At 45.4% G+C, this 11,426-nt stretch overlaps 2 protein-coding genes across 2 annotated transcripts; one reads left to right on the top strand and one right to left on the bottom strand.

The window, feature by feature from the left end:
* Positions 1-879, bottom strand: LOC108151149. Its single transcript, XM_017279578.2, has one exon. It carries the CDS (start codon positions 761-763, stop codon positions 209-211), a length of 555 nt encoding a protein of 184 aa, XP_017135067.1. The 5' UTR covers positions 764-879; the 3' UTR covers positions 1-208.
* Positions 880-7,230: 6,351 nt separating this feature from the next.
* On the top strand, positions 7,231-10,695 carry LOC108151122 (probable RNA-binding protein 19). The gene is made up of 4 exons (XM_017279546.2): positions 7,231-7,371; positions 7,431-9,691; positions 9,755-9,877; positions 9,935-10,695. Exons 1-4 carry the CDS (start codon positions 7,336-7,338, stop codon positions 10,299-10,301), a joined length of 2,787 nt encoding a protein of 928 aa, XP_017135035.1. The 5' UTR covers positions 7,231-7,335; the 3' UTR covers positions 10,302-10,695.
* The last annotated feature ends 731 nt before the right edge of the window (positions 10,696-11,426 follow it).

Here is an 11,426-nt window from a genome sequence, read left to right as displayed (position 1 = left end):
GGTTTTTTTTTTAGATACATTTTTAATCTTCCCCGAACTCCAACCGTAAATTTTTATGTATAGTTAACTTTCCTGAATAATTTATGCACATCTTTCAATCACATTCGAATCAAATTTTCATCCGTAGGGTTAATGCTATGCCAATGCTATTCCGAAGGCAGGCCGTACAATAACGCAAGATGTATGTACATATAGCACTCAGCGTCTCTCATGGGTTCTCTGATAAACAGGAATGTCCAACCCGTTCCGGATAGAGTAAATGGATTAGGAAATCTGGAGTGACTTCAAAGTTGTCTAGGTCGTAGCCGGCGTCAGCAATCAGTTTCTCCTCCTCATCCGGCACAAAATACAAATCGCCGATATGAACAGATCGTATATCGTGGGCGGGATAAAGGATCTTCATTGCATCCCGGCGAAATAGTTGAACTGCATCCATAGCCATTCTGCGTGCCCTCTGACAGCCATTTTCCTGCTGACCAACAAGATGTAGGGTCTGCGCTGTGTCCAAGTGAAGCACTAGACGGCCAAAGATAAAGTTGCTGAAACGCTGGCGCTGCCACTCGTTGTACATATGGATTCGCCAAGCATACGGATTGAGCAGGGTGAAAGCGATGTATGCCATGAGCAGGATCTGCACGCAAATAGAGATGCTGAGCGCCATCAGCATGCATTCCTCGTCGCACAATTCAAATGGCGGCCTGTTCCAGTCCAGCAGCCTCTCCCCATTGGAAGTTGACTTTGGGAATCGGGAGTTCTTCAGCATTTTGGGATAAATGCTCGCCAAAAATTGATTCAGGACCTAAAAGCTTGAAACTTTACGTTTTGGGTTCGTTCGGGGACAGTTTTGGCTTGACAGATCTCTATAAAACTAAAAAAATTTTCGTTTGGTAAAAGATAGGAAAATCTCAGCCCACTAGTTAAGTTCTACAAAAAATCGACTTTACTTCCACATGGCTATACCTGGTATTCAAGGATAGCAGCGGTATATTAAATTCTTCTATATGTAGAATCATAAAATAATATCATATCTACCAAATTTAATAAGCTAGATCTGATGGGATCATTAATATAGCCAAAGCAATAAACAAAACGAGGGGAAATGTTGTGAGTTGGTGCTGCGAACGCAACTCTATATTTATACCCGAGGGTACATGTCATAACGCCCAGTGTCATAACGCCCACGGGCGTTAAGACACTAAATTTTGTTTCATAAGGCCCTCGGGTCTTCGAGAAAAGTGCATGCGTAATGGAAGCTTCATATGAGTACAAGATTGTTGCTGGGTTTTGGAAAAATTCAAAGTTGTTGCTTTTAACAACAGAGCAACAATTATTTAAAATAAAGAGTGCGTTAAAAAATAGTTCGCGTTATATTTGCTATATAAAAGACTGTGGTGTTTCAGTGGCTTTGTCCAATATTGGCGTGTGCACTCAAATGAGTCTCAAATGAGTGCAAACACAACCATGCCTCTCCACAAGAACTCATAACACAACTGGAGTTGATCAATAATGTTGATCACATTGACCTTGTGAGCAGAAAACCCTACAAAGAAAAGGAGTTCGCGAAATCTTTTACGAAGAATGCCAAAAAAGTGGAGAAGCTGCAAATGCAGTAAATTTTTCGAAAATAAGACAGCAATCGTTTAGGGTCTTATAGTGTTATAACGCCAAAAAAAAAGTGACATAAAACCCCGCGGGCGCTATGTCAATTTTTAACGCCCGTGGCCAACCCGCCAAAGTGGTGACCCCTACGTTAAAAAACAACCGCAAATGCAAAAACAGTACTATTTTTTGCGTTCCTCGACCAAAAACAAACCGGCAGAAGACGGTGACAAATTTTACGAAGCAACAAAAATGGGGAGCACGGAGGCCACGCTAAATGAGTTAAGAGAGCAACTACAGCGGCTTCAAGTAGCAGCCGCACAGCCAACAGCTCAAAACTTTCAACATTTAGCTCAGAACATCATTCCGAAATTCAATAAATCCAATCTGGAGCGTCACTTGCGTCGCTTAGCACGCGCTAGTGGATGCGAAGCCGTCATACGAAACCTCTTCTTCACCGAGTTGCCTTCGTTGATTCGTCCGCTCATTTCGGTTTGGGAGGAGATCGATCTGGACAAGCTGGCAAAGATTGCCGACAAGATGATCGAAAATAGTGCCATCGACTCCATGTGTGCTATGTATGTAGATATGTATGTCGACTCAACCCAATTCCGCTGAGCAAATTCAGCAGAGCGTCGATGCGGTAAGTAGCAAAAGTCCGAATTTGAAACAACCAAAGACTATACAATACCAAGATGTTGCATGAGCGACCAAAAAGCTGTTCTATGGCGGGTCCTAACATTAGGACCCAAACGGCACGAGGGAGCGCACGGGGTTTCAATTCCCTTTTCGCCTGTACTTCGTCTCTACCGCGACCCCGCTGCCCATCGGTTTCGTCTGTTCGGCAATGCCTTCACCAGCAACGAAATATTTCTGGACTCTCGAGCCTCAGCACCGTCGAAGCGGTGGTCGCGGATCGCCGATGTCTTTGGAGCGGCACAGTGGGACCTTTAGCCGTCTCAGCTTGCTAAATTAGTTAGTGAATATGAGTTCAATAAATATTTGCACACTGAAAAAATGTTAAACTTTGAGTGCTTATATCTCCTAAACTAAAACTATCTTGAAAATTCGATTGGAAAATTCTCTATTAGATGCGTACATTAAATTTATCTAAAGCACTCATACAATTTTTTGACTATTTCGGCTGAGTCCCAACTGTGCCGCGCCAAAGACATCAGCGACCACGCTGCCCTACGGTTTCGGCACGCAGACACTGACATGCTTTCACACCGACTCGACGCTGACCGAGGCATTGACGAAGCCGAGTAGCATTTCGGAGGCGAAGGTAGCGTAAAAGAGAATTGAAGTACTAGCCCCGCGCGCCCGTTCCATGAAGCGTCAAACGAAAATTGAAAAAGCATTTGTTCCTCATGCAACATCTTGGTATTGTATAGTCTTTGCTACAACAAAACTTACCCAAAAAGCCCAAGGTTCCCCATGGCACGAACATACATAGATGATAATGGCAACAAGGCATCCCTGTGTTACTACCACAGTACTTTTGGTGATCGCGCACGCAAGTGCCGTCCGGACTGCCGATATTATCAACAGCATCTCAACGACCAGAGACAAGTTACCTGTGAATCACGACCACCACTGCACATCCAAGATAAAAAAACTAGTCGGATTTTTCTCATCGATTCCGGATCGGTGGTATCAGTTATACCTTGCACTATGGCTCAACGCAAACTAAGCGATGACAAACTGAAATTGTATGCCGCAAACCAGACTACCATTCGAACCTTTGGATATCAGGACCTCGAACTCGACCTGGGCCTGGATCGTTCGTTTAAATGGTCATTTGTCATCGCTGATGTACAAACCGCAATTATTGGCGCTGACTTCCTAGCACAGTTCCATTTGCTTAATGACATCAAGAAACAACGTCTCACCAACGGTGATTATCGCAAGCTCAATGCGATTACCGTCCCAGATCGTTACCCGATTCCCCACATTCACGATTTGGCTGACCGTCCATATGGCAAAAACATTTTCACTACACTAGACCTGGAACGAGCATTCTATCGAATACCGATGGCCGAAGAGGACATCGAAAAGACAGCAGTATGCACTCCGTTTGGCCTAATTGAATTTGTAAAAATGCCATTTGGACTCAAAAATGCGACACAAATGAAGCAGATCTTCCAAGCGGTGGAATACGTGTTTTGCTACATTGATGACATTCTCATAATGTCCAACTCAAAGGCGGATCACAGACAACACGTGGATAATGTGTTGCAAATCCTAAAAGAGCATAAACTTTGCATCAACGACACAACCTCAAGTGACATTCCTGAGCTACATAGTCAACGGCAACGGAATTAAGCCTCCAGAGGATCGAGTGAAGTCAATTACTGAGTACACTCAGCCACAAACGATTTGCGAATTAGGTCGTTTTCTCGGTATAGTTAACTATTACCGCCGCTGCATACCTCATGCATCAGAAATACAGGCGCCACTCAACGACTTGACACGTAACATGAAGAAGAACGACAAACGGCCAGTGCAGTGGACGCCAAGCTCGATTAAAGCATTTGAAAAATGCAAAAATAGTATAGCTAACGCCGCAACCCTCGCTCACCCCAGTCTTGATGCAGAACTAAGTCTCACGTGTGACGCTTCCGATACTGCCATTGGAGCTGTGCTTAAACAAAACACAAAAGGAAATTGGGATCCTCTCGGTTTCTTCTCCAAAAAACTCAGTGCAACTGAGAAGGTACAGCACATACGATAGAGAGCTGTTGTCGATTTACGAGGCTATAAAGTACTTCAAGCACATGTTGGAGGCTAGGATATTTGTGATCAAAACTGGTCACAAGCCACTGATATATGCCTTCAAACAGAAGCCAGAGAAAGCGTCGGAGAGACAGCTGCGGCAGCTGGGAGTCATATCCCAACACTCCACTGCAATTGTGCACGTGAGTGGCACTGACAACGTAGTTGGCGATGCCCTCTCCACGACTAACGCCATCACCATGCCGACGACTCTGGATACTAGAGCTATTGAAACTGCTCAGGCAACGGACATCGAGTTGCCCGACATCTTAAATGGAGACACGTCATTAAACCTACAAGCAATTCCAGTTGACGAGGACATCATCTATTGCCATATGGCAACGGGAACGGCTCGACCATATATTCTTCAATCTCTGCGATTCCATGTGTTTTCAAACGTACACGGACTGTCTCACCCAAGTGGCAGGTCAACTCTCAAACAAATCTCTCAAAAGTACGTTTGGCCGTCAATGCGTAAGAACGTTCTGGAGTGGTCGAGGAATTGCCTGCCGTACCCACGAGCCAAAATCCATAAGCACAACGCTTTGATTCCGGAAAAGATCACCGTCCCCGATGGAAGGTTTGATCACATACATCTAGACATCGTTGTGATGCCCTTGGTTGACGGATACAGATATTGTCTGACAATGATTGACCGGTTTTCCCGCTGGCCGGCGGCAGTGCCGTTGAAGGATATGACTGCAGAGACCATATGTGAAGCAATATGCTCGCGCTGGATATCGAGTTTCGGGTGCCCATTGACTATTACAACTGATCAAGGAACTCCATTCGAGTTTGCACTCTTTAAGTCCCTAGCGAATATGCTAGGAAGCGTGCACATTCACACGACGCCATACCACCCCCAGTCAAATGGCATGATCGAGCGTTGGCACAGGTCCATAAAAGCCTCCTTGATGTGCTAACCGGATATACCATGGATCAAGCTGCTTCCAACCGTCATGCTGGGCCTCCGCACGTGCTTCAAGGAAGACATTAAGGCATCATCAGCAGAGGTGCTATATGGGTGTACGTTACGTCTTCCCAATGAATACTTTTCCGAAGTGGATGTGTCGTCGGAACCACTTGACTTTGCCAGCCAGTTCAGGAGAAGAATGCAGGTTGTAAAGCCAGCCATCACATCTAGCCCAAACGCTTCCTGCTTAAGGATATTCACAATTGTTCTCATGTTTTTGTTCGGACTGATGTTCATACCCTTGGAGCCGCCGTACACAGGACCATACCCGATTGCATCAAAGTCATAAGACCGGGTCTTCACCATTCGCATTAATGGAAAAGAGACGGCCATTTCAGTCGACAGGCTTAAGCCAGCATTTATGGCGAATCCCGAGACCAGCTCCTCTGACGATCAGCTATCAAATGTCCCGTTACGGACATATAAGAAGAAAAGACAAAAGATTTGTAACTTTTCTAGGGGGAGTACTGTGGCAGCCCGGATCGCAGCCCCTCAACAACACTGATCTAAGAGTCGTTCCGACTATGATTAGCGGTCTGGCATCTTGATCTCTTGCTTCGACGCTTAACAAAGCTTGTGTTAAAACTAAATAATAACGAGGGGGAACGTTGTGAGTTGCTGCGGACGCCGCAACTCTACATTTATACCCGATACTTAGTCAGTATGGCTCTCCTCCGGCAGACGCCGAGAATATTAAACGACACGACAAAGAGTGCGTGCGAGAGAGACAGAAAATCAGTCTGAGCGTGACGTCGGGCGCTGCGTAGCCACTGCAAATTGATTTCTTCCTTTTGGCTATAAAAATTATCTGATCTGATCCAGATTCAGCAATCTGATAGATATGGTTGTTATCTATGATTCTGCGTTTTTAGTTTTCTCGAATCTGCAATATTGTGGATGCAACAGATTTTCGTTCTTTGTGTGGGCGGAAGGGGGTGGGGCGAAATTTTGAGATATACGTTTTATAGTGAGATCTAACAGGAGTGCGGATACTAAATTTGGTTACCCTAGCGTTAATAGTCTCTGAGATTTGTGGATGCCCCAGAGTTTCGTCCTTTGCGGGGCCGGAAGGGGGTGTGGCGAAATTTTGACACAAAACGGTCAAGGTCCGATATCACAGGAGTGTGGATACCAAAATTGGTTGCCCTGGCTCTTATAGGTTCTGAGATCCTTGAACTCATATTTTGCAATTGGCAAAACCGACCATGAAACCTGTGTGTTAGAGAGAGACAGCGCGAGAAAGAATGAAATTGTTTTCTTGATTCTGGCTATAATAATTATACGATCTAGTTCAGATTTTGCGGAAGTTCATATGGCGGAAGTGGGCGGGGCGAAGTTTTGAAATATTTTTGTATCAGTGACATATCACAGAAGTCTGGATCCAAAACCACCTGTATCCTAGGGCTGTAGGGCACAAATCGCCTCGGGTTTAGGGCAGTCCCTAACCCAGAGTGGCTGAGCCTCATTCCGAGTTTACAGTTTTGGCTAATGGCCGATGGCTGACGGCCTATAATAAACTTACTATTACTAATTTCCGCTCTCTCCATTTTGTATTGTGTCTGTTGTATTTTTGTATTTTTTTAGTCTTTAACGATTTAAAATTCGAATTACGATTTGAAATATGTCTAGGCGCGAACTATTTTTTTTATTGCCATTCATTGGTTGCATTTGAAAACCATCGGCTAACTATCGCATAGAAACGTGCGGTTTATGGATGGTGGACTAACTGGGAAATTTTCGGAACGGCAAAACCTTACGGACCGAAATGGATGGTGTATGGTCGTCAGTGGGAATAAATAAGAAATTCTCGGAACATCAAAAACTCCCAGATATGTAAGAACATCGATGTTTGATCAAAAAAACATCGATACCCATAAGCCAACAGTAAAAACATCGATGACCACACTCAATACACGTGCCAAGTGCGATTCGTAAACAAAATCTATTTTTATTAATTATTTTCGCAATTCACAAAAGAACGCCACAAAATGTCACGAATAATAGTCAAACAATTGCCCAAGCATGTAAATAAGCCTAGTGGAATACTCCTTCATACTCTCACTGATTCCACACCCATCCACAGATAACTGAAGACAAACTGCGCAACATCTTTGGTGCAAAGGGAAACATCACCGACCTGCAGCTGAAGTACACGCCAGACGGCAAGTTTCGGCAGTTCTGTTTTGTTGGCTACAGCACAGAAGAGGAGGCACAGGATGCCATTCAGCACTTTAATAACACCTGCATCCAAACGAGTCGCGTTCGCGTTGAGTCCTGCGCCGCCCTGGGCAGCGAAGCCAAGCCGAAGTCTTGGAGCAAATATTCCAAGGATTGCAAAAACAATCTGGATAAAATAAAGGTTGCCGAAGAAGAGGAAGAGAAGAAAGAAAGCGCCGAGTCAAAGAAGAAGGCCAAACCGAAGAAGGATACGAAAGTGGTCGAGATTCTGGGAAAGCACAAAGATGATCCAGAGTTTCAAGAGTTCTTGCAGGCTCACGAAAAAACACGCACTCTATGGGGCAACGATTTAGGCAAGACCGAACAGAACGCGGAGAAGAAGGATAATGCCGAGCGTACAGCTGGACGCAATGACAGCGGCGTCGATGCTGATGACGTCGAGTACGAACAAGAGGCCTATGAGGAAGAATCGCAATTAGACGACGAGGGTGAAAAGTTGGCCGAGAAACCCATTACTGACCTGGAATACATGAAATTTCTGATGATGGGAAAGGCTGCAGCACCCACTGCCTCTGCACTGACCAAGAAGACAAAGGCGGAAAAAAGTAGCCTGGATCTGTTCACCATCAAAATCCACAATGTTCCATACAAAACGAAGCGTCAGGAGGTGCTCAAGTTCTTCAAACCTCTCAAGCCATATTCGGTTCGCCTACCCGGCAAGGTCCACGGATTCTGCTACGTGGGCTTTAAGACCGAAAAGGACATGGCCAAGGCGATGGTAAAGAACAAGAGCTTCATCAATGGCAAGCAGATCTTCTTCTCTGACTTTACCGAGAGGAACAAGGTGACAAAGGCTAGCAAGAGTGGATTGCCACCGCCCAACGCCCCGGCAGAGAGCCGAGCGAATGCCAAGTGGAAGCAACAGCAGGACGGCCTACGCAAAGAAGAGGACATCTCTGAATCGGGTAGTATATTTTTTCGGAATCTGGCTTACACCACCACCGAGGAAGAAATGCAGAAGCTCTTCGAACAGTACGGCCCTGTCGTTAAGGTCAATCTCCCGGTGGATAAGCTTACACGAAAAATCAAAGGCTTTGGTACGGTCACCTACATGATGCCGGAGCACGCACTTAAGGCATTCAATGCCCTCGACGGCACCGACTTTCATGGGCGCTTGCTACATTTGCTTCCCGGCAAGGAGCTCGACAAAAATGACCAGAGTGAGGCAGACAAGGACGATTCCGGGCTCTCTTTCAAGGAAAAGAAGGCTCTCAAGCTGAAAAAGAACGCTCAGAAACCAATTGGCTGGAACACGCTTTTCCTCGGTGCCAATGCAGTGGCTGATCTGCTAGCCAAGCAGTTCAAGACATCTAAGGAGCGCATCTTGGACACTAGCGAAGGCGGAAGCAGTGCCGCCGTCCGTCTAGCCCTCGGCGAGACTCAGATCGTGATCGAAATGAAGAGATTTCTCGAAGAGGAGGGCGTGCGTCTAAGTGCCTTTGACGAACCCTCCCAGAAACGCTCCAGAACTGTAATACTAGCCAAGAACCTGCCAGCAACGACCGTAGTATCGGAACTGAGTCCCATTTTCAGTCGCTTCGGACCCATTGGACGGATTGTGCTACCTCCCAGTGGGGTCACGGCTCTCATCGAGTTCTGTGAGCCTTCGGAGGCACGTCAGGCATTCAAGAAACTGGCCTACAGTAAGTTCAAAAACGCTCCTCTCTATCTGGAGTGGGCACCAGAGCAGACCTTTGTCACAACGCTCAGCAACGAGCCGATCATACCGAAGACAAAGCAGGAAGAGCCCAGAAGGAAGGAGCCGGAGAAAACGACGACAGCAATAAAAGAGGAGACAAAGGATGAGCCTCTAGCCGAGGATGCCGAGGATGAGCCCGAGCCGGACACAACCCTCTTCCTGCGCAACCTGAACTTCAAAACCGTGAAGGAGACCGTGCTAGAGCATTTCCGCCACCTGGGATCCATTCACACAGTGGAGATAGCCAAGCGCAAGGATCCCCAAAACCCTCATCAATTCAGCTCACTGGGCTATGGCTTCATACAGTTCAAGAATGCCTCAGTGGCAGATCGCGCGCTCAAAAATCTGCAGCTCACCCACATCGACGGCAATCCCGTGGAACTCAAGCGTAGCGATCGCGTCCTCAAGTATTTATCATAAGGCTCAGGACAATGCTCAACATTTCACTGATTTCCATGTAATCTCTCCAGAAACCAGAACGAGGACGTATCCCGACGTGGCCAGGCGGCGCAGAAGAAGCAAACGGGCACCAAAATCCTGGTTCGCAATATACCCTTCCAGGCTCAATACCGAGAAGTGCGGGAGGTGTTCAAGTGAGTGACAGGCACGTTTAGCTGTTTCCCGTGATTTCTAGTGATTCTTCTTTGCAGGGCCTTTGGCGATTTGCGTTCCCTGCGCATACCTAAGAAGGTTACAGCTGGTGAGGACGCACATCGGGGCTTCGGCTTTGTTGATTTCATCACCAAGGCGGATGCCAAGCGAGCCTTTGATGCGCTCAGCGCCAGCACCCATTTGTACGGGCGCCGCCTTGTCCTCGAGTGGGCCTCACACGACGACCAAAACGATTTGGGAGAGCTGCGCAAGCGGACGGCAGCCAGGTTTGATGACACCCGAGCGGGAACGGCAGCCAAGCAGAGTAGGCGTGCCTTTTTCGATGTCGAGGGCAGCATCCAGCAGGCCCCAGAAGAGGACGACGAGATGGAGAACTCTAGTCGTGGTGAAGCCCGGGATCGTTAGACGCTTTTCAAAAGTAAAAACTTGTACTGAGTCCTCCATCGTTATAGTCCTCCCTGTATAAAGCGTAAACTACAATTCTTAAAATCAAATCCTTTTTTATGTTTTCTAGAGAAGGATATCGAAATATCCTGTTTTCAAAATAAGAACGGACTATGGGTTTATTAAGAAATATAGAAAAATATAAATAAAACCATCAAATATGGTCGCAGGTGCCCTGTTATATTAATGCGCGCCAGCTGCAGCTATAGCCGAAAGCTCAGATCAGATCCAAGAGATGACGTAGACAAGCAGAACGCAAGTTTTAACGGGATAGAATGATTATTACGCACTATTGATGAATTAGATTACCTGTATTTGAAACTATGCAATTATATGACTCTTTGCTTCAAACACATGGATTACTGAAAGTATCTTGAATTTACTAGTTGATTACTGAATCAAATTATAGCAAATATTTTCTTTTTCCATAAAACAAATTACAAAATTGACTTATTTAAATAATCAAAATTAGTAAACCGTCTCAGGGGGTAGAGCTGGTATGTATATCCAAAATAGGGTAATCGATATTTACAGACACGTAAATTCCATGTTTCCACGAAATCGTCAAGGCTAAAAGAAGTCGCGAAACTATCTTCTCTATCGACGTTCCCATTATCAGATATTGTATCCTGCACCGTCGCACCCGAAGCAAAAGTTTTAATTCAACTAAAATTGAAAGCCACAATTTCTAAATAGAATATATTTTATTTTACCCTTTTTTTATATAAACCTAAACAATTAAAATAAAATAAGACGACGAAAAAAAACAAAACTTTATGTAAGCATACACATACTCAAAAACCGCGCATCATCGCCAATCAATCTTCATCCTGCATTTCGGTAACTATAGTCATACGTATTGGAATTAATATTTATATATATAGAAGTATATACTTTTAATATTGAAAAAGTATTTTTGTGGGTGTTGCCATTGTTGCAGTACGCTAGAGGGAGGCGGATGGCAGGAACACGTGCTACGAGTTACAGGGAATGGGGCACGGGGATCCGATCGTGTGCATAACGCTCTCCCATGTTTGGTGTATACATATGTATAAAGCTGAAGCATATCATATATATGTGTATATA

Source organism: Drosophila miranda, chromosome XL, assembly GCF_003369915.1.
Source record: "Drosophila miranda strain MSH22 chromosome XL, D.miranda_PacBio2.1, whole genome shotgun sequence".
Lineage (NCBI taxonomy): Eukaryota > Metazoa > Arthropoda > Insecta > Diptera > Drosophilidae > Drosophila > Drosophila miranda.
Note: the sequence above shows the minus strand (reverse complement) of the source record. Positions and strands in the feature narration are given on the sequence as shown.